At 38.0% G+C, this 24,790-nt stretch overlaps 1 protein-coding gene across 1 annotated transcript; it reads right to left on the reverse strand.

Annotated features, from left to right (window-relative positions):
* Positions 1-14,199: 14,199 nt before the first annotated feature.
* Positions 14,200-15,127, reverse strand: LOC119792074 (insertion element IS630 uncharacterized 39 kDa protein-like). The gene is made up of 2 exons (XM_038298537.1): positions 15,015-15,127; positions 14,200-14,859 (listed from the first exon to the last, which is right to left on the reverse strand). Exons 1-2 carry the CDS (start codon positions 15,087-15,089, stop codon positions 14,200-14,202), a joined length of 735 nt encoding a protein of 244 aa, XP_038154465.1. The 5' UTR covers positions 15,090-15,127.
* Between the last annotated feature and the right edge of the window lie 9,663 nt (positions 15,128-24,790).

Here is a 24,790-nt window from a genome sequence, read left to right on the forward strand (position 1 = left end):
TGTTGCCAACACCGTACTTTTCTCTGGAGATGATATGTTTAGGGTGATATATGAGTTTTCCTTAACACTTTGAGGTTTCACAATTCTGACTATTTAATTGGATTTTTTTTTCCTGAACGAATTAACCTTATTATCAATAAATACTTTAAATTGTATCTAGATCCGTTTAGCTCATTAATACATAACAATGTAATGTCATAATGTTTGATACTAACTGAAGTATATTGTGTGTATTATCTTTTGCTCTGTTTCCTCACTCCAGCAGATGTGCCATGTTGCATTTTTGTATTTCTCTTTTTCACAGGAACAGGAAACTTCATTCTCAGTTCTTAAAGGTGTGCATGAATATTTAAATTTACATAAACCTTTCAGAAGGGTTTTCTCTGCTGCTATTTATTCTTCTGCTTTTTTCTGTGCTGTGTCCTTGCTATATTTATCAGACTAAAAATGCTCCCTACTTTCTGACTGAGCTGTTAGCACATCACTTGCACACCTCTGTTCTGTGCTGCTCATTATCTTCACAGTATTTTATTTTTCTGTGACATCATTTATGTTCTGCTGTCCACGCTGGTCATCCTCTGAGCCAAGCTTTTTTTCATACCATCTGTGCCTCACATAGATTGTATTTTGAGCATTAGCTTGTTGTTAGACTTTCTGTTACTTTACCTGGTTGTTACGTAAATGTATTCATTTCCTCGACTGGTCTCCCTCCTGAGACATTTGCTGAGAAGACCCAATTTGTTCACCACACATGTGTGCCATTACCCTGCTCAGAAAGGCCAATAGCTGTGCTTAAGAGCCAGCCAATTAAAATGGAGAGTGAGAAACTTGCTGTCTCTTCAATTCCTTTGGTGACATTTAACGGGCCCCACAAAGCAAATGATCTGAAAGAGAGGCTAACTTATGTCGCTGGAGCAAATGGAGAATATGAAATAGGTTTTTCAGGGAGTTTCCTTAAGAAATATTCTTTAAAAAATACCATTAATTCATTATAGAAATAAAACAAGTCACATTGTGGAGTGTTTTTCACTGTAGTTAAGCTTTTTTTACATTTACAGTGATATTTGAAAAAGAAATTGTACAATCCACATGTTAGAAAAACATTGCAATATTTGATGTTATTTTCTTATGTGGGTTTGAAATGTCCAAGTTTGAAGAACCTTTGAATTGTCAACGATAAACTGAAAAGTTTATCAGATAAGCAACTTTTGGTACAGAACATTGGGACAATTTTTATGCATTATAAATACATCCTGTAGAAACGTATAAGCTCTTATAACACACATACATAAATCATAGTTTTTTATTACTAAATTTTTAATCAATGGCTTAATATCCTGCTGCTTTTACTTTACTTAACTGTGTCTTAACTGTAGCAGCCTGTTTTGTTGGAATGTTAAGGCTAGCTTGTATAAAAAAAAAAACAACCACACCAAAACTAAAACTATGGAAAGCCATTTTCTTTCTCAGTAAAACTGAAATATAAAAACGTGTTCTGAGAATCTTAGCTCATGAAGACGTTCCATGTTCTAGTCAGAACATTCTTAACTTTCATTCTGTATTTAACGCTATTAAAGTTATGATAAACACCTTCAGGGCCTAAAAGGAGTTATTGCTGCCTTTCCCTGAGCCTGGTTCTGCTGCAAACACTTGCAGCAATAGTCAGGGGCAAATCAACAGGGTAATGGGGTGGGGGTGTGGGTGGAGACCACTGATCTCTATTTACTCACTGGATTGCTGATAGCCTGAAAAAAGTGAAGCCAACGGCCGCCATATTGGTACTCCCGACTCCCACAGAGATGTACAGTAAAAGCTGTAAGTGTGTAGCCTCTGGCTGCAAAAACAAGCAATTGCTGGCTGTGGGAAGACATTTCACATATATACGCCGATGTATCCCATAGTATAGTATGTAGCGTAACATTAGTCTGGCTGTCTAAAATAGAAAGTAGAGTAAAAAGAAAGTAATTCACTGTGAAATGCCAATGTAGTAATTCTATATTAAGTGGATGACGCTGTCGTTTTTGTAGTTTTTGTTTTATTTCTCATTTAAAAAAGGCATGTGCTGAAATATATTGCATGTTATATTGATTGAGAAAAAAGGAACACAAAAATTTTTAAAGGCTAATGCACAGACACAGCATAAAAGTATATGGCATCATGCAAGCATAATTTGCATATAGGAAAAAAATTATAGTATTAACAGACATATAATTCATCAACACTGGTTCTCTAGTTGGCAACCCTCCGGCTGGATCCTTCTACGTTCGATGGAAAAAGACTGAACTGATAAACTGAACTGACTCGCATGAATAATCGTCAGATTATCAGAGTCACTTACCTGTGTTTTTCTCCAACCAGAGTTTCCAGGGATGGGCGGTGCGCAGCCGCTGCAAATCAGCAGATCCACCTTATCTTATGTTTTAAATAAACACCTTTGAAATATCTCACTGTCTGTCTCCCCTTGAGTTCTGGGTACTATGTTCTGATATTATGTTCTCCCATAAGGGATGGGCTAAATGCAGAGAAAGAATTTCCTCATCGTTGGACAAGTGATGAAGTTTTAAGTGATGAAGAGGTTTGTTTACACAGATGATTTTATAAAATAGTATTTCATTAGTTTGTGAAGGGACCTGTCCAGGGTGTACACCGCCTCTCGCCCGTAGAGAGCTGGAGATAGGCACCAGCACCGATCGCGACCCCACTTGGGTTTAAGCGTGTCTGAAAATGGATGGCTGGATGGATAGTTTCTGAAGGATATAGCTTTTACATAGTCCTCTCTGTTCTGACTCTTGAAGTAGACGGTCACTTTTCTGCTGCTCTGCAACTCCCTACTTCCTCCCTTCCTTGCTCTTATTTTGGTGTACACCTACCCAGTCTGTGTGATATAATAATCCTAATTCAAAGTTTTATTTACAGCTCTGAGCACTGCATGTAGTAAAGTTCCTGCTTTCAGTAGTTTCAGGAGTAATCTCAGAGTAACTTCAATCCCCATTACCTGTGAACCGTCAGAGACGTAGCTGAATAAGTAGAAATGCTGAACAGTAACAGCGTTCTTCTCCATGTTGCTCCCATCTATTGTTCACTACCGTCTCAGTTCAAACCTTGATACTATCCACGGTCACATTGGAACGTAATGGTGCTCACTACAGTCACTAGCCATAGCGTAAAGATGTCTGCCTCCATAAATGCAAACCTCCCTCCTATGTTATTATAAATAGCAATTTCCAAGGCAACACAAACATTAAAATTGAGGCTTTCAGTTTGTAGATTATTATAAATAGGATACTTATGCATGCATGGAGGCCCAGTTTGTAGCACTGCTGCCTTGCTGCAAGAAGGTTCTTGGGTTGATTGCCGACTTCAATTTCTTTCTGTATGGAATTTGCATTTTCTAATATATATGTATATATTATGTTTAAACATAAATTTTCTTCAGTGACTTATTTTTAAATATAGACGCTGTGCACGTTCACTTTCCTGCTGGTTTATTGTGATCAGCATAGATTGACTGCAGAATGTTTTTTGTTCCCATCATTTTTCAGCTACCCCTCATTGCACATTGGTCCCTGCCTGGCAACCCCTATAGAAAATTTGGCAATCACCTCTGATAATAGTCAGCCATTTCAATTGTTAAACACTTAATAGTTTCCTAACTGCCTGCATTATCTAGCTGTGCTGCAGTGCAAAACTAGCTTGTATATAAATACAAAGAAATTGAAAACCCTTTTTTTTTTCTCTTTGTTGTTATTTCTTTTTTGTTTGCTACAACACTTAAATAGTCTCTAAAAATATATATGATCTAGCTGCTGGATATGTCAAGTAACATTTTGGCTTGTAAAAAAAGTTGATTCTTTAACTTACTAATCTGATTTTACCTCTTCTATACTGTATATTTCATTAACAAGGACAACTACTTAGCAAACAGCTACTGCACACTAAAACCGAATCCTTTAGATTCAAAATGTCGTCAAACTACTGAAAAAAAGCTAACTCAGGGACATTAGTATTTTTCTGAAAACAGAAGAGAATCTCCATGTTTTAAATTAAAATCTGAACTATTTGCACTTTGATACAAAACACATGATTGAAAAAATGTTTCCTCTCTGGGCTCTGGATCTCCCTATCCTTGCATCGTAGCAGATGCTGACATCACACTCAGCAACAGCACCTTTGCCTCTATGGTGGAGGGAAATTCTGTTGCCATAGCAACCACCTACATGCTTCTGCAGCCTGTTTAAAAAGTAATTGACTGAAGAAAAAGGAAGAAAAAAAATATTTTTATTGTGTTTTGGGGGTCTTGGTTGATAAGGTTACCATATATGAAAAAAATTACTTTATCCACCTAATAGGATTTACTGAAAAGATATGACTGATGTGTTTAATCTCTCTATATATAAGGGAGCCCAGAGATAATTTCTCTGCTAATCAGTCAACTAAAGCAGAAATCATCAGAAGAAACTTGTAGACTCTCACAGAAGGAAATGATGATACAAGTCTTGGAAAAACTAATAGTGATTACAGAGATCAGATCTGATTTAATTATTCCCACGTCTTGCCTCTGTTCATAACTGATCTACAGTAAACAATAAATGTTCCAACTCCCCTGAGTTAATTTGGTTTATGGTAACCTGCTTTATATTTTTTTGCTGATGTACACAGATTCATTTTGAGCTCCAATTCTCCTGAGACTGCAGTAAAACATGAAATGCTTTATTGCTTTTCTTGCAATAACATGTTTCCTGAGAGTCCCATTTGCACCAGTAAACACAACTTTGAATTTGACACTATTTCGATTCCCGGAAACCTCAATGATCCCTTCAGCCTCATAAGGAGATTGTGGAAGTCGCTCAGAAAATGTGCAGTCTTCTGGGACTCTGATATTATGGGAAGCTGTAAACAGATCTGAAAGCTTGATGGTGGACTTCTATTAATCCCCTGAGGGTTTGTGAAACCTCCTGTAGGCTCACCCTGGAAAACTCAAGAGCAGCTTGAAAAAAGGAGGGCCCCTCAGGGAACCATTGTGCTTCTTTTGGATATTTGAAAAGATGGGGAAAAAAGGGAGGATGCAATACAGGATTCTTCAGGATGTCCTAATCCTGGGGGGAAAAAAAGATAGAAAAACATTAATCACGTCTGGAAAATCCTGTCTGCACCTATTGAAAAACCATACATAGCATGCTCAGTTACCTTTATACCACAGCAAACAATGAACTTGCCATTTAAATCCCATCTTTGAGTTTCAGAGGCTGTTTAATCCCACAGCAACTCATGCAGAAACAATCTACTCTTATTGTCAGAGGAAGGGCAGGCTCAGGTTCTGAACCTGTCTGACCTCTGGTGGTAGAAAGGGAAAAGTGCAGAAGCTCCAGTAATTTTCTCCTAAAAACAACACTGTATGGTAAATTACCAGGTTTTAGTCATTAATAAATGTGGCAATTATAGATCGCTTTAAAATGTGTTACACAAATGTAATTCAAATGATTAACAGACAAATCTGTCAGAAGAGAAATGTATAAACTTACTGGTGTGATAATCTTCCAACTAATTCTTGTTGCACTTTTAAATCTTTGATTAATTTTAGAGAAGCTGGTTAACTAGATATTTAGTTCCATTCGTCAATTCGGATTTTCCCGAAAAAAAAAAATGCATCCTTTAGCTAAATCCAAAAAAGAAAAGGAGGTTAAAAGAAAGCTCATTGCACATTCCTTTCCATAAGTGATGTTCATATGTTAGAACGACATCAATTGTTCACTTATAGAGGACAATCTTTTATTTCTGGGTGGATCATTAAAATAGGTGGTCATTCAAATTGTCAATCATTCTGGTGGTGGCCGTCCTACGGGCTTGTCCGCAGTTAGCTATCGTTTTCTGCGAATGCGCACTTTCAGGAGTATGTGTGGTGAGCTGTGGTTTCAGACAGTCATTGAAGCTTACCTTTCTCTCAGTCATAAGAGAAAAATAGCCTATGAAGTGTAGAAGAAAAGAAATAATAAAAGAAAGACCCCAGAAGAAGCAGATATATCCCAGAATGCTTTGCGCAGAGAGCTCTCCTTTCAAAGGATTTTGGAATTTGCTGTCACAGCAGCCCGCTGTCGCCATAGGGTGCCGCCCCCTGACAGCGGCCACTAATAACAAAAATGGTGCAGGAACTGCACGTTGGAAGAGGAGTAAAATGTAACGGAGAGTAATAAGTAGTGATCATCTGTCCAAACAGTAAGTTAACTGAGTTCACTATAAAGTCCAATATATAGTACCTGCTCTATATAGTTATTGCGGGAGTTAGGGGTTAAAGTGGACATTCGGTCCCAGGGGTGTGCATGTGCATTTTTTTTTTCAAAGTGGAGAGGGGGTGGGTCTTTTTAAAAAATGTGCAAAAATTTCCACTATACCTTTAAACTTCCAACGGAAGTCATTAGAACAATGAGGCCTGCACTGCAAAAACTATCAAGAAGTAAGTAAAAAAATCTTAAATTAAATATAATTACCCTTAATTTGAGCAGGTAAATAAGATGATGTGCCAATGGAATGAGTAGTTTTACCCTTAAAATAACATAGTTAGATAATATGCACTTGAAATAAGACAATATCATTGTTTTTTTTCCTATTTTAAAAGTAAATCGTCTTGTTCCATTGGCAAAGTGTCCCACTTACCTCCTCAATTCAAAAACAAATGCACTTATTTTAAGAAAAAAGTAACTTTTTTGCAGTGTGTATACAGCCAGGATTCATGCTTTAAAATAAACCGATTATCTGTATTTCGTTCACGCCTGTTTTTTTTTTCAACAAACAGGTTTTAAACAAACATGTTTCTTCAATATGGCAGAGATAAAGGAAACGGCTCGAGTAGCCATGATTCATATCATTGCTTCAGAAAAAATGAAAAGTAAAGTTCATTAAAACTAGCTGTACAAGTACTTTTTTCAAAATAACTGCATCAAATGGAATTAAGTAAATGTAGATTACTCTCACAACTAACACTGACAGTTTTATTGAAAATGTAGACATTTGTCTAAAAAAAAAAAAAAAAAAAAAAAGACAAAAAAAATCAGAGAAGAAACAAATAAAGAGAATCTGCCAACTGAGGGCTGAGGTAATCTTCACATGCCAGGACTAGAGAGCAGAAGTACTTCAAATAAAACCTCCTGGCAAAGCTAATAATATCTTGGAGAACGTGTTATGGTCTGATGATATTCTGAAAGGTGATGAAAAGAAAACATTATGCATCACTGAGTTACCCCACACTCACTCTGACAGGAGGCAGTCTTTAAGGTGGTGGCAGCATGATGAGCTGCTTTACTTCCTTCAAAGTAAACTGGAGATTTGAACAGTTTCACCAGTTAGCTTTGACCAAAAACCTTTAAGTGTTTGCTAAAGCTGAGAGGCAATCGGGAAGGTTTAAGGAGGGTGAACCAATATAAAACTTTTCTTTTGGAGTAGCAACATTTTAGAGCTAGATATGTGGGCTCAACTAAACAGGTTTTTGACTCTGCTTTAAATGGAAAAATGGAAATCTAAATAAGTCCTTTTTTCTAAAAATAAGTGCATTTTTTTTTCTTGAATTTAGGGGGTAAGTGAGACTCTTTGCCAATGGAACAAGACAATTTACATTTAAAATAATAATAAAAAAACAATTGCATTGTCTTCAAGTGCATTTTATGTAATTACATTGTTTTAGATAAAAAAACTCATTCTATTGTCAGAACATCTTTTTTCTTACTCAAATTGAGGCTAAATACACTTAATTTATGAATTTTTTACTTATTTCTAGATCGTTTTTCCAGTGTATAAAGGTGTAATCTAGAGATGTTTTATCAAAGCAATGGTGTCTTCTTAAGAGGATGTTGTTCCTCCTGTATCATACAATAGAGATTCATTGTGCCTTTGAAAGCTTGTTAAATTAATGTCCTTTACATATTCAGTTTAACCAAACATCTGGTTTAATTCGTTTTTATTATTTTTAACAGCTTTAAGTGAAGTGTCCCCAATCCTCCTCTGGGTCTCCTTTGGCCTGTTGCCTTGCATGAACCAAAGAGATCATTGCCACACTGTTGGATAATCACACACTGTCCGACCACCCTGTGCAATTCTAAAATGCGGTCTGCAAAATATACTGTTCTGTAGTCATTTCGAGGCCCTATCACATATAATAAACCTTGAAATTGATCAGATGACAGTGTTGGGTTCAACATCAGCATAAATTTCATTTTTTCGCGTGTCGAGGACTAAAACGGGAGCAGAAGGAATGTTTGACAGATCCTGGTGAGTCTGTGATGCTCCACAGTGGGAAGCCACAACCACTGGGCAACAATCATTTCTGTGGTCCTCTGAGGCACCACGAGAGCTGGAAGCTTCTCCACGCTGGGTCGCTCCAAAATCCTACAAAGTATTCCTGAGGCAGCAATTTTATTTATTCAATTTTCTTTTGCTTCGATGTCAAGTTTTGATGCAAAACAAATGTGATCACTTTCATTTTCTTATCACAAACAAAATTTACTCTGGCTACTGTGGAACTTCAGTCTTTCCACTCTGTTTGTTTAGGAATCACCAAGTCTAAATAAAATATGGAAACTATTTTTCTGGAAGGAAAGAACTTTATGTTTCTGACAGAGTCCAGCTGATAGACCACCCTGCTATTTGTAGACCCAGCCCATGCAATAAATGTCTTACTTGAAGTTTTCCCTGCATAGCCATTCCACTTTAGGTGAGTGGGAGCTGAAAAGATTTTCTCACTCAAAGGGACCCTTTATTTGCCTTAACAGGCTAAATATACTGGCAGAATGCACAGTCAGCTCTGGGAATCCCTGAAAAATGTTATTTTAAGACCTAAAACCTCATCAAATACTCAAATATTCCGTTTTCCTAGCGTAAAGGTCACTACATATGCCTTTTAATTTCTGTTTTGTCCATCTATTGGACTCCTATGTAAATTTTTTGATGTGTTGCTAATAAAAGATTCTTAAAAATCAGTCATCCTAAACCTCAGTCTGCTTGTTAAGGCTAACTGTTTCAAATCAAAGTCATGCTGTATATTTATTTATGGATTTATTTTCAACATTACCAGGCATTTAGCCCCATCCAAGCTCCTCTTAGCACTGACAACCCTATGTAAAAAAAAAAAAAACTCTTCATGTCAGGGTCTTGACCATGATGTTTGGCATGGAAGCCATGGCGTTCGTCCATGCAAAATATAAACCTTAAACTCATCCAAGACAATTTGAATCAGTTTTCCCAGGACCAGAAACTAGACAAGGGCAAGCATCATTTAGCTTTTGTGCTTCTCAGCTCACCCCTGAAAACATGAGATAAACAGATAACATTGGTTTAAATCAGGACTGGAAACATTACAGTTTACTACACTTTTCCTCTAAAGTAAAATAACTCTTTCAGTTCATTTTTTCATGTAGTAAATATTTATCCATTCATCTGTTTATCCTTGCAGGGTGGCTGGGGACCTAGTGCTGAGAGGCGGGGAATGGCCGACAAGGCAACACAAAGAAAACAACATCCGTGCATATTCATAACTTCACAAGCTTTCCTATCATTGGGAGGAAGCCGGGGTACCCAGAGAGAACCTGCTCAACAAAAGGAGAACAGAACATAATAGGCCATGATTCAAAGTAAGATAGACTTAATTGATCTCACAGTGGAGAAATTCACTTATCACATCGGCTCAATAGTCAAAAGAAAGTGCCTAAAGGAGGAAAAAAGGTCCTATGGGGGGTATATACAGTGCATCCAGCTCTGCTGGAGGAGGTGTCTGCGGAGAGTGAAGTCTGGGAGTCTCTGCTTATTCTGCTGCCCCCGCGACCCGGTTCCGGATAAAGCGGGAGACGACGAGTATGAGTACGAGTACGAGTAAAAAATGGGGTAGAGATTTAAGGTGACTTATGTACACCTAGGGTGACTTATTTACATGTTGATTTGGAGTTGTACATTAAAGTGGTAACAGGTAAGGAACAACAGTGAGGTAGTGAGATAACTTTAACAGCTGAAGTCTCTTATTTAAAAAGTTATTGCACAGGGTATTATATAGTTATTGCACATTAGTTATTGCACAGGTTATTGCAGTTATGGTGCCATATTGTAAAGTCTGATGGCAGCAGAGATGAATGACCTGCACTCCTTTTTACACACAAGGTGTATAACTCTTTCACCAAAGAGCTGCTCAGCTCCTCTATATGATCTGCAGAACAGCAATGCTAACAACTGAGCCTTAGCATAGAATTTTATAGATTTTAAATTTGTATCTTTTTTCTTCCTTTTCTTATTTTGTAATGTTTATCGTGATTATCTTATCCCTGTTTCTCTATTTTCCTGCTAAGCATCACAGGTATGCATTGTGCCATAACAATATACCTGATAAACATGGATGCCTTTCCTTCAACTTTACTAATATCACTAATATAATCTATCAGATCCCTTTTTAGGTTGTAACATGGGAATACATGAGCATAAGAGGTGTGAATACTTATACATAGTAATGCAAAAAAGGTGTTAAGAAATGCAGGCGAATATGCAGACACATGTTTCCCAACCAAACATGGTGCTTTTGTTTCTTTATCTAGGGAGATTTAATCCTGGCTCAGCCTAACTGCTTGGAAAGTATTTTGCGATGAACAGCCAGTTAAGCCTCAGAAATGTAATTTCTATATTTCTTTTGTTTGTGGATTAAATGAACAGGGCTTAACCTGTCAGTAAGCTTTAGAGATGGTTGCCTCCTTATTGAATAGATGAGAAAGTCAAACTTTACCTCCCCATGGCCTGAGTTAAGGTGTAACCCTTTGTGGCTAAGCACATATCCAGTTTCATATCCAGTTTCTAAAATCAACTCATTAGGCTCGTATCTCTCATGATCTAACCCTTGGCTCAAATATTTTACATTGTTTCCTTTCTGTGTATGATCCACTTTGGAGAGAACGCCTGCATGTCTCTCACTGTTTTAGACTACAGATGCTAACGACAGCATCATGCGTTTACAGCGATCACAGAGATCCAACAGCAGACATCATTTTCGTGTAATTTTCTCAGGATGTGAGGAACCCTCTGTGGTTTGAATTCACACGTGGACACAGACCTGTGGCTGTCTGTACATCTAAGGATTCACAATCGCATATAAATGGTGTTAGGGTCCCACTCTGCCAGAACTCCCACTGTGTCAGGCACAATGGAACCACAATATTAGCTTTGAATCACATGATAGAGAAGCTCTGTTGAAAACCACTGTCTGCAGATTGACCGCTCTTCCCTCCCTTTCGGGTCTCTTTTTCAGGAGCCCCAAAATATCCTCCTCAGCTTTGAGGAAAGCATATTTTGATGACACTGACCTCAGTGGCTGCCACACCCCGGAAAAAAAAGAAGAATCTAGATTTTTGCTGCCCTACAGTTCTTGTTTCTTGGCCTGCAGCGAAGTTGGCAAAGTCTTTCAAGGCTACACCAACAGGAAATTGCATTAATCCAAAGCTGGGCTGAAGTAATTCACTCCCTTCTCTTTTTGAGGGCTTTGCCAGAGTTTCAGCGGACCACCTCGGCTGTCCTGTTAGTGAAGAACAGGAGTGAGCAGCCTTAGGGCCTCCTCTCCATGTGCTCCCTAATTGGTTTAATGACTGTAATTATCTGCAGGGGTGCATGTTGTGCAAGGGACGATTAATGACCTCTAAAACATATGCAGACAGCGGAAACTGAGGGGTGGGGGGTGTAGAGACAAAGAATAGCTGTGCAGAAGAAAGGAACCGCAAAGCGTTACAGAAAGAAACACAGTCTTCTGTCTGAAAGATAACAACTATGACATGAAGATTTAGAGAGATTTTTTTTGTTGTTATTGTTGTTTTCTCTTTTTTTGTGGAGTGTAATTATCTTTTATTGTGGTGTTAAAATTCTTCTCTAACTTCTGGATCTTTTTTTCAACTTAACCCTTTAGAGCACTCATTGAAATACTATGAAAATCTAAATTTCATGCCAATAGTGTTACTGGAAACAGGACAAGACCGTATTACCTTTGTAACATTCAAAAAATATGGATATTTTGATGGCAAAAATAAATCTCAATGTAATAACAAGAAACACCAACTTCCCTGAATATATTAAGAAAAATAACAAAAGTGCTTCAATAAGAAATTTATAAAAAACACTCAAACACATTTTTTTGGAACAACGTTAATGCATTACAGTTTTTTACAGTCGCTAGGACCCATTTTTCAATACTTAAGTCACTTTTTCAAAACTCTTCACACAGTTCTCCAAACCAACTTTCAGCTTGGCACAGCAGTTCATTTCACATTCAAAATGCACTAAAACTACCAAATCACTTCATACATATCTCAAATCAACACATTCTTCCATAACACTAGCAAAGGTTGACAGCCAACAAACACACTTTGTCACCCACAAAACAATGACCTAAAAAACACTAACAACATGTAGCATTATACAATCTCGGTTAATAATTCACTGCAATAGAGGTTACTGGAATGAATCAGACATGATGCAGAATGCTTCAATATATTTTATGTCTTTTATTTGTTTTTAGGAGTAATTCCAAAATACAAGAATTTGTATTCACATCATCCACTGATACAGATACAATAGTAATGCTAATCTACTTGGTCTTCTCCATTTGGCCACAGGTTCTCATCCACATCACATCTTATGTCATCTAGGGCAATACACATAGGAAAGAATCTTCTGGCATGCCTGATCCATCCCTGACAATCTTCTGCTGATATGTCCAGACATCCAGCATTCATTGCGTCCAGGAGGGACATTTGATTATGTGGATGGTGGTCATAAACCTTCCACCTCCATGAGGAAAATAATTCCTCTATGGGGTTGAGGAATGGAGAGTAAGGTGGGAGGAAAAGTGACACCATTCTGGGATGGGCTGCAAACCACTCGGTGACTGCACGAGAGTGGTGAAATGCCACATTGTCCCATACAATTATAAATGTTGGTGGATTTCTTCTCTCTGCATCCCTTTCCTCACCTAGCACAACCCTTCCATAGAGATCATGCAGGAATGCAAGGAGACGTTCAGTGTTGTATGGCCCAATTAGTGGTTTGTGTAACAGCAGTCCATCAGTGGATATTGCTGCGCACATTGTGATGTTGGCACCCCTCTGGCCCGGGACATCCACTGTGGCTCTCTTCCCAATCACATTCCTTCCTCGTCGCCGTGTTTTGGCCAGGTTGAAACCTGCCTCATCCACAAAGATGAAAATGTGGGGCGTTTGCCTGCCTTCAATCTCCATGACTCTCTATAATAAATCCACAAGGCAACATAAGCTGTTACAGTAGTAAACATTACCTAAAAAAAATTTCTTTGTGTGTGTTTTGTTCAAAAACAGTTCTGTATTTTATTGTGATCTTACCTGGACATATTGGTTCCTGAGTTGCTTGACATGTTCAGAGTTCCTCTCAAAAGGCACAGTGTACAACTGTTTCATCCTTACCTGATGTTTTTTCAGGACTCTAGAAATAGTTGTGATGCTTACACTGTGAATATTTGCAAAAGTAATGTTGTCTGCCAAAACTGTGTCTCGAATCTCAGTGAGTTTTATGCCATTGTTTCTGATGACCATATCAACAATGGCAGTTTCCTGCACATCAGTGAGCATCCTTCCTCTCCCACCTGTGTGAGGTAACCGTTGAGTCCTAAGCAGAAATGCTGAAGCAATTACACACAAGTCTATTTACAGTTTTTCTGGATTGTTTACACACATTTCTGAAAACATGCCTCGTATTCTCAGAACTCTACACACAAATCCAACAAACACACACACAATGGGCAAAACCCTTCAATTCTCCTGCAAAATGAAACTTTACATTCAAAACAGTTTTATCTCTTCACAAAAGGCCATTTTGTGTTCAGATGACACACACAAACTATCATATGAACAGACAATTAAAAAAAGCATTTAAACACTGATGTGCTCAGTGTAAAACACCATTCTCCATTCATCATAATGACTTTTTGTTCAGTGTTACACTTACTACAGACATTAAATACATAAGTGCGTTGTAAAATATTTTAGAATATTGTTTTTATACTCAGAACACACAAATATACTGTAACAAACATGTTTTATTTTTCCCACAAAACAATGTACACAGTGTACATCCCAACTGACACAAAGTTGCACATACAGTGCAGAAGATTTTACTGTATACAGTTACAGTAATAATAAAAAAACAAAACAAAATAAACTATGCTGCATCCTCTCTTCTGTTTCGGTCTGGCCACAGCACCTCATCTACATCACAAGCAATGTTTTCCCTGGCCAAGCAGCAGGGGAAATATCGCCTAGCATGGCGAATCCAGCCATGAAAAGCATCAACTGCTATATCTCCACATGCGTCTTCCATAGCTTGGAAAAGGGGTATACGCGTTTCTGAATTTAGGTCGTACACTTTCCATCTCCAGGCAGAAAAAAATTCCTCAATAGGATTGAGGAATGGAGAATATGGAGGGAGATAAACAACTGAAAAGCGTGGGTGGTCAGTGAACCAGTTATGAACCAGAGCAGCCCGGTGGAAGCTTACGTTGTCCCAAATGACAACGTACCTGAGCTGCTCTGGGCCGTCTATCTGATCTGGTGGAATGAGTGTGTTGTGTAGGGTGTCCAGGAATGTGATCAGATGGGCAGTGTTGTAGGGGCCAAGGGTAGCATGGTGATGGATTATGCCATGGTCGGTCATCGCTGCACACATTGTGATGTTCCCTCCGCGCTGGCCAGGGACTTCAACAATGGCACGCTGGCCGATTATATTCCTTCCCCTCCTTCGTCTTTTTGTGAGGTTGAATCCAACCTCATCAATGAAGAAGAACTGGTGCTCCACTGCATCCACCTCCAGCTCAAGGACTCTCTGAAACACACATGACAATATCAGAAGTAGACATGGAGCGGTCTCTATTGTGAAGCACAATCATTATGATTACAATATAATAGAAAGAAATATGTATGATTTATACAATGTTGACAGTATGCATCAAAGGTGGGAATGTACTGTATAGGACGTACTTGCACATAGTTATATCGCAATTCTTTGACCCTTTCTGAATTGCGCTCAAATGGCACCCTGTAGACCTGCTTCATCCTCAGTTTATTTCTGTGCAAGACACGGTCCAGCGTTGATAAACTTACCCTATCCATATTTTGAAATATCTCATTGTTTTCTATTATTTTTCTTTGTATTTGCCGTAAGGTAATGGCATTATTTTCAAGAACCATGTTCATGATCTCTGTTTCCTGTTCAGGAGACAGAAGACGGCCCCGTCCACCTCTTGTTGGTAATCTTTCAGTTCTGCAATACAAAGAATGCAATACTGTAAATACTGTGTAGGAATACATTTCCCAAATACTCGAAACACAATGTCCTACAGAACAGTCCACAGGTAATACTGTACTACTGTACTCATTGAGTACTGTATTGATATGCAGTACTGCAGTTTTGTAGTGAGAGTAGATTTCTTACCTATTCTCATTGCGGAAAGTCCAGATGATGGATGCTACAGTGTACCTGCTCAAATTTGGCTGTACTCTTTGCCCAGCCTCCCTCATTGTTAGGCCATGGTTGACCACATGGTCAACCAAAGTTGCTCGGATCTCATCAGAAATGATTGTCCTTGGCCTTCCTCGTCCTCGTCCTCCCCATCGTCCTCCTCTTACTCTCACTCCTCTGGCTCTGGCTCTGCCTCTGTTTACAACATTGGCCTCCATTGCTCCAAAACAGAAGAGCTCACCTGTTGCCCTTCTATGCTAAAGCTCTGATTGCTGAGTGGAAACATGTGTGTTAGGTGTTTGCCCATGTGAGGAGTCAGTGTGCATAGTAGGGAAATTAACTTTAGAGTTTTGAATAACAGTGTGTTCCTTGTGAAAACAAAAGATTTTCTTCATGACAATTGTGTGTAGAGTTTTGGAAAAAGTGTGTTTTAGAACTGCAATTTGAGTGTAAAGCAGGAATTGTGCTTGTAGTTTAGCAGAATTGGTTCAGGGGGTTGGTGCATGAGTTACATTTTGTGGTCATTGTGTTTCAAGTACCAATATTTGTGTGTAAACAATCGAGAAAAACTGTAATTCTGTAATGTGCAACTCAGTCAAATGCCCTTGCAGAATACAAGTTACCTGTTGGTTTGCCGGAAAACTCTAACAATAGATGCCACTGTTGAGCGTTGCAGATTTGGCTGCACTCTCTGACCAGCCTCTCTCATTGAGACCATGATTTACTACATGATCAATTACAGTAGCTCTGATCTCATGTGAAACTACAGCTCTGGGTCTTCCTCTTATTCTTCTTCCACCACGCATACGTATTCCTCGCCCCCTCCCAGCCCCTCTTCTTCCTCTTTCAGCCACTTCTCTGTTTCTGGCTGGGTCCATGTTTACATCACAATACAAAACTATTCAGCAGTTGTCTCCTTTTGTAATGAAATTGAAAGAGTAACACCTGTGTAGATGTTCATCTACAATGAGAATCAGCTGTGGTTGGTCCAATTGTCCACTTATTTTTATAGCATTTAATTTTAAGATGTAAAATATATTTCATTAAAATATTCCCGTAGAAATGTAGCAAATTGCTGTCTTATTCAGTTTTGTATTATGTTATTGTTTTGAACATAAGTTTAACAGTTTTGAAAACAGTATGTAAGCATGTGCAAATTGTCCTGTAGGTACACAGAGTTTTGGCGGTTGTTGTGTCGAAGTGAGAAAAGAATTAATGTAATTTGAAAGATGTAGTCATTGAATGCATTTTGTGCCAAAGCAATGATAAATGATCCACAGTTTAGCCCACATATACTTCTGTTGTGCTCACTGTGTGAAGAGTTTTGAAAAAGTGACCTAAGTATTGAGAAATGTGTCCTAGCGACTGTAAAAAACTGTAATGCTGATACTGGCACTTACATTTTTTAGTTTATAAACCTAAATATAATTGTTAACTAGGCTTATTAACTTTTTACCTTTTTTCTTGACTTGTTTACTTTTTTCACCAACTTAATTTACTGTAGCTAATATACCATTCAAGGGCTCATCTAATTGGTCGAATGCCAAAATAAGATGTACAGCCATGTAGCAGCATCTTTGCTGAATGGCTGGATATAGATTTTGTGTTTCTAGACCTCACTGAGGGATGGGGGACTTAATTTCTAAGGGGTTTGCAAGAGATCAAAAACGGCAGCTTGCCCTATAAAGGGTTATGGGAACATTTTGGTGCATAAATGACCAAAGAGGACATTATTTAAACTTTGTATACTTCTTGTATACTAATAATTGTAATAAAACATATCTGCCCTGATCTACATCATCATTACCATTTTTCCTCTCACTTTGATGCATTTCTTACATCACTGTTAAGGTGCATTCAGATCAATTGCTGCACACATGGGCGGTGGATTTACTAGTATCCCTATGGAAGCAGGCAGGAGTGAATCCCACGCGATGACGATGGTAACTGCTCTGCTCCATCAAACAGTGGCGCTGCATGGAGAGAGCGGGCAGTGACCGCTGAAGCTAAAAAGCTGAACTTTTCTATAAAATTATGTCACAAGAACCATTAAGGGAATGGCTGTAGCTGTGATCTAGGCAAGGCAAAGCTTAGTGAAGAACTCATTTATTGGATTTAGAAATGGTGAGTCTCCACATCAAAGTGGTGAAAACACATATTATCCCCGACGCTTTACTTGTTCAGATAGTCTCCAGTTACTGTAGACCCCTCTCATTCCAACATCTCATAAGAGTCTGGAAACAAGTTCAACTTTTTTGTTTCTTCTCAAGCAATAAAATGAGGACTATTAGTCTGGAATGGCAATTCGACATTCAGAGATGAACAGTCAATTTTGGCTGACACGACACAGTCTAATGATAATGTTGGAAAACAGCAGTGATTTCTATGAAAGTAAGTGATGCACGCCCAAAAGCATTTGCAATTAGTTGGCAGGAATGAAAAACTGCTGCTTTGATGTGCTAAAATGAATAAATGTTGTGGAGGTTGGACTAACTGTTGTGCTAACGTAAACAGTGATGTGGAAAAAATGCACTAAATGGATGCAGAAAAACTGTCCTGATGGTTTATCATTAAGCATGCACCGAACCTTTTATATACTATATAGACAGGCAGGCAGATATTTACAGTCTGATGCTACAATTTTGATGTTGTCTGTGTTTGAGTTTGCTTTGACTAAAAATGTATCTCAGTAGTTTATAGTCAGTTAACCCTGCTTACCTTCAGGCTCATCCAATGATATATAGCCAGCTCTCCCAGATTTAATCAAATCTATGTCCAAAATGATGTTGGTCGTGCCGACATTCTTATAGGGAGGAGAGGTCCAAAATCTAGTTCTCCATAGGGCCTCTTAAAACCTTGAGTCAACTGCTTTGCGCAGCCGCTAGACATGTTTAAAAGTCTGAAGACGTTTTGCTTCCGTTTTTAACTTTTTTGGAATGACTATGGCCTGGATGACTGAGAATCTTCACCAGCTCGTTGTTGTTTTTCTTTTTTTTCTTTATCAAATAATAGCTTATAGTGGAAAATCTATGCTTCATATTTATGAAGTGCCTTATGTTTTTTTTAATGTTAAATAATGTAAATATGATTTTATTTACTTTATTTCCACCCCCTTTTTTTTTTTTTTTTTCATTTCTTACAATCAATTTTTTATTATTATTGTTGCTATTTCTTTAATGCCTTGACATCAATGGGTGGGGAGGGTGGAAATGAGGGTAAGGGCTGGGGAGTGTTAACATGGGCGGGGAGGAAAGGTGTTCTACTTCTGATGACACAAATCTGTATACACTGTACAAAATTTTGACTACCTGTGGTTGGTGCAAATGTTCCTCCTCTAATGTATAAAATGTGAAAAACAATTTAAAAAATGATCACAAAAAAAAATATACAAATAAACTATTGTTTTTTTTCCTAAAAACTGTAACAGATTTCCTACAATAGACATTTAACAAAGATAATAAGCTGTCTTTTGTTAGAAGGCTACACAATATTTGCAGCTCTAAATGATTTTTACTCAGTCGAACCCAGGGAAAATTTTTTGGCTCTTTGGTTCTTAAAGGTTGCAGACCCCTGGTTTAGCACAACTATTTCATTTGGATTATTTATATACCTCCAACTTACAAGACGTGTCGACTCAAAGCACATTATAGATACAATTCAATCAAATCATACAGACAGACTAGTTAAAAGTTTTGTATCCATGGAACCCGAGATGATTGCATCCAGTCTTTCACTGTGCAGGTTTTACTGGGAAGAATTAGGAAATAAACAAAACTACTGTTAATGTTGATGTTAGGTACAGACAAACACAATTAATCTTTTTAAGAGAATACAGCCCTGTTTAATTGTGTTTATTTAATAGATGATTAAAAGGACCAGACAAGGTAAACATGGTCAATGTAAAAGACAATTCTATAAACTTTTTAAAGGACTAGATGTTGGTAAAACAAAATAAAAACGGTTTGATAATCCTATCATTAACTCATCACTGTCTGAAAATGTGTATAGAGTGTAGGTTTTAAATGTTCTAATCAATAAAATGCAAAATTGGTGGAAAGGAGGGGCCCCACAAGACATCACCTCTGCCATTGCACATGAGAATATGTAGAAAATCATAGTGTCCACAATTACATGTTCAAACAAGCATATACAGGAGCATAATCTTAGAATAAAATGTGTTTTTACAGCTGGATTTAGTTGCTGTGGAAATCAGAGTTTTGTTTACTGTACACCGAGACTGGAGGTGGAGGCTTCCAATTCATCTGCGATGATCACTGTTATTCTCTTTGTGCATGTTTACGCTTCCCTGACAAACAAAGTGAGACGTGGAACAAAGGCAGACGGCATAAAGAACATCATTATCGGGAGGAGCAATCCTTCTCCGTCAGCTGACGACAGAAAGGCCTGCTTTACTTAGTCAATGGGCTATTCACACATTTCCTGGACTTAATTCCAGCCCAGCTCACCAGGTACCACCTGCAGAAAGTCACTTTGTGCTGCAGACATTTGTAGTGACACGTGTAGAAAGTGAAATGTCCAAAAAAACAGGATGCAGTGGAAGTGTGTTTTATAATAAAACTGACTGAGCGAGTATTAAATCACACAAATTTTCAACTATTATTTTTTACAAAGATCATCTAACTGGCTGTTTATAAATTAAACAGAAAGCTGTCACTGAGACACCCTGGCAGACAAGCACATTCCAGAATAAAACTGTGAAATGTTTATTTTCTTGTCTTTCTTTTCTTCTGTTTTCATTTCTGTGTATTTTGACACAGATTGGATTAAGTCCCAGGCTTTCAGGCCCTTTAATGTGTGTCATTTACCTTGGCATCATGCATGAAAAAAGGTGTGTCTCATTCAAGGAAGCCAAACTTCCATTTATGGTTTCTTTTTTACTCACCTTTTTTTGTTTTATCAGTTTTCTTTTTATTTTTACTCTTTCGTCATTTTTCTTCTGGTTATTTTTTACGTTTGTAATTATAAAATGTAGAAATCTGTGTAAAGAGAGAAAGGTAACAGTAAAATAAAATAAATCTAGATGGATTACTTTTCATCTCTCCTTTCTGGATACTGTGTATTTACAAAGGATTAAAAACTGAATGACACTACTTTTAAACTATTTCATTACATCTAGATTCAAAATGAAACCAGAATATGTGGGTTGGTATCAGATTCAGGGATGCCAAAAGCCTGAGCGGTAACCATTGACTTCTTATGCTTACTTTTTTATGTCCTTAGTCATTTTTGCTAAAACTTTCTCCCATTTTTTCACCTCACTTTTGCTTTCATTTTGAATGTGTTTTTCTTATCCTTTTTGTTGTGTTCTTTTTTTTTATTTCTCCAATTTATCTTTTTATCTAATTTTGAATCTTAGGTTACCTTGTCGACAAATTAATTAAAGTAAAAACAAAATAAATCAAGGTGGATAATTTTTATCTTATTTTTTTTCTGCCATAAAACTATAAGAAATCTATTTAAAAAGGCTGCCAACAGGAAAAACAACAACCCGAATCCAAAAAAGTAAATATTAGTTCAATAAAGAACATAAAAAACAGACAAATTCTAAACTTTCTGTTATTATTTTATATAGATATTATGATCTAAATAGCATCAGGTTTCCCATCAACAAATGAATAAAATGTGAGCTGCACATACAACATAATATTTGTATTATTTTTAATCGCTTTGTTTGTTTGCTCGCTTGTTCGGATGAATGAAAATAGGTAAACCCTTCTGGTCTTTAACATAAGTTTCTTTATAAAAAAAATGTCAACTTGTAAAACTGTGAGATCTAACTTTCAAACTGTGTCTTTGCATTTCATTGTGGTGGACCCTTGACTCTTTAGTTGCTCTAGTTAATTTTGTTATAGAATGCATTAGATCTCTAACCTGACTCCGCCAGATGGATTTGCTCCGCATATTCATCTGGAAACCTTCTGTTGAAGTAATTTTGGGAAGGGGCGAATATACTGGTTAGCTGATTGGCCTATGTTGGTGATAGACGGGCCAAATGAACCAATCAGATCAACGAAGCATATGACGTAACTGAGCGACGACGAAGAGGAGCCAATTGATAGATCAAACTCTTGCCGAAACCAGTTGGGAGAAGAGCAAAAACATCTTTTCCTCTGAGAAAAGCCTCCAGAGCAGTGTTTTGCTCTTCTTTCAGTGAAGAAATACTCTGTAATTCCGATAAAACTTGCTCGATAGCCACGCTAACGCTAGTTTCATCGGCTGAAGCCGCCATGTTATTTAGACTGAACTGTCGCGCTTCTCGTTGCGTCACACCTCAACCCGCCTCAAAGCCAACGCTGATTGGACATTCGTTTGGTGAACGGCTCCAAATTTTCATCAACAAAGAGTCTCCAGACTGATTAGCAGAGATGGCAAAAGTACTCACGTTCCGTACTTGAGTAAAAGTACAGATACTTGTGTTAAAAAATACTCTGGTAAAAGTGGAAGTACTGATTAAACTTCTTTACCCAAGTAAAAGTAACAAAGAACAGGCTTATAAATTTACTGAAAGGAATAGTACACCCAAAACATGATTAGCCTTCATTTTCTACTCACCCCCATGCTGAATAACACTCTGGAGTACTTTTTTGATATCTCAAATGCATCTGGAGATCTGGGAGGCTTCTTGCTGTCTGCTGACATTCAAATAATGGAGTTCTATGGTGACCGAGACAGAAAGGTCCATAAAAGTCCACAAAAAACGTGTCAATATTCCTCCATACTGCTTGTCCAATGTATTCCAAGTGTCCTGAGTGGGTAGCATCCAGAATTTACTCAAAACAAAGTCATTTAGAATGTTTTTAGAGCATAAACAGTAGTGTATAGGATTTCCTGAAAGCGCGCACACGCGTGCTCACGACGCTACGGAAGCCGGTGGATCAAACCAGATGAAAGTGCGCATTCAGCGTCTGCTCTTCCAATAATGCAAGCGTAGAAGAAGAAATGTGCTGTTTACCTGTGCAAAGAAAGAAACAACGAAAGAAAAATATCTGAGGACTTCAGTGTTGAGGAAGAGCATGAGTTCTTTGCCGAGCTGAATGCGCTGGTTTGGTCTGCCGGCTTCCGTAGCGTCGTGAGCGCGCGTGTGCGCGCTTTCAGGAAATCCTATACACTACTGTTTATGCTCTAAAAACATTCTAAATGACTTCGTTTCGAGTAAATTCTGGATGCTACCTACTCAGGACACTTGGAATACATTGGACGAGCAGTATGGAGGAATATTGACACGTTTTTTGTGGACTTTTATGGACCTTTCTGTCTCGGTCACCATAGACCTCCATTATTTGAATGTCAGCAGACAGCAAGAAGCCTCCCAGATCTCCAGATGCATTTGAGATATCAAAAAAGTACTCCAGAGTGTTGTTCAGCATGGGGGTGAGTAGAAAATGAAGGCTAATCATGTTTTGGGTGTACTATTCCTTTAAAGTATAAAAGTAAAAGTAGAAACCACTTTTTTCATGCCGTTGCCTACATTTTAAATGGATGTCTGCCAATAAGACTTGATCTCCGTTGTGTTCATTTTCAATCATCTCGTCGTCCATGCTACTATGCTAACGCCACCGCCACCAAGCTGCAATGATTTGCAGCGAATGAACACCGCCGAATCTGTCGATTCATCTTGTAGTGGTGCGTCAAATGCAACGTAGATTCCCATCCAATTAGATTGAATTTGGTATTGATGACGTGAAAAATAACGGTAACTCCATTGAAATGATTCAAAACTAAAGTAACGAGCCAATTTTTTTTAAATGTAAGGAGTAGAAAGTACAGATATTTGTGTAAAAATGTAAGGAGTAGAAGTAAAAAGTCGCCATAAAAATAAGTAGTAAAGTAAAGTAAAAATATCAGAAAAATCTACTTGAGTACAGTAACGAAGTATTTGTACTTCGTTACTTCCCATCTCTGGTGATTAGCGAGTGAAATCTTGAAAGCTCGCGAGATCAGGATGGTCTCACGAGGCTATTAGATCTCCTCAAAGGAAAAAAAAAAGTTTTTGATAATGCTATAAAATCAATAAAGTACAAAGACATTCAATCATTAAAATTTGTCATGGTTTTTCTGCAGTGTAAATAAATTAGGAAACTGTAATATAGCAGCACAGATATGGAAATGACTGACATTGCTTAGATAGGTGAACAAAATCAATAAATAAAACATTTTATATCCAAAAACATGGTGCACATAACTGGACATGAGTATTAAGCATTTCCTTTTCATGAAGGTGCTGCAGCACTGCAAATCCAAAATCTTTAGATCTTTACATTTTATACACTGTACATACTTCTACATAGCCTTCCTAATGTTTCATGAAGGGATGCCAATATTTAAAAATGTAATAAATATGATTATAACATAAACCTAATATCCTTCTTCCAAAGCCTTTGGAGAGTCTGAGCTTTGCTGCAAGTGGTCTCTTGTGGGGCAGGTCTGTGGGAGTTTTAAAGCGTTGGGTGACATCAGCAGTAATATGAAGTGAGTTAGGCGGACCTTTTAAAAATATACAAACTGTCTGCAGGCAGACAAAACCTGTGTCAACATAAGCTTGTGTTACTGCTCCCTCACGTCGTCTGTGATGACATAAAATAATTCTCAGCAGGTCACTGAGGGACGTGTCTGACGCTGGAAATGATTATTTTCTCCCTGTTATATCATTAAAATGGTTTATTACTATGCCTGGTCCAGGCTGGAAGTTTGTTGTTTTTTTTATTCTTCAAGATCAGGTCTGGAGACGCGCTTTTAGACCGTCTCTCAATATGTAATCTTAGATCAGGACATTAGAAAGTCTTCATGCTGAGAATATGGCGAAAATTGGAAAATGAAGGGGCTCGGAGGAGAGAGAGCTTGCAGAGAAATCAGAAAAAGCCTCAGGCGGCTTGTGAGTGAAACGGGAACGGAAAGACGCATGCAGGAGGACCGATATAGACAGAAATTGGAGGATGTGTTTTCTGGTCAGGAACCCAATGCTAAAATTAGCCTGAATTTAAATTCCTGAGTGTTGCCGGGTCGCAGACCCGTGCACGACACTGATGGTTGCCAGAAACACATAACACAGAAAAGAATAAAACATGCTAAAAACACAAGGGCAGTGGTGTAGGGAGAGGTCATACACAAGTGGTGCTGCGGCAATGTTTTCCTTCTTCCTTATTTCTTCTTTCAATTGGCCTCCGCCTGAGGAACAAAGACATCTAACAGGCCACAAGCGGGAGGGAAAAGCCGCGGCCCCCACATACAACACTCCAAAGGAGGGGAGACTTGGGCCCAGGACGCCAAGCATTCA

This window comes from Cyprinodon tularosa, unplaced genomic scaffold (genome assembly GCF_016077235.1).
Source record: "Cyprinodon tularosa strain WSP-4 unplaced genomic scaffold, ASM1607723v1 ctg409, whole genome shotgun sequence".
Taxonomy (NCBI): Eukaryota; Metazoa; Chordata; class Actinopteri; order Cyprinodontiformes; family Cyprinodontidae; genus Cyprinodon; species Cyprinodon tularosa.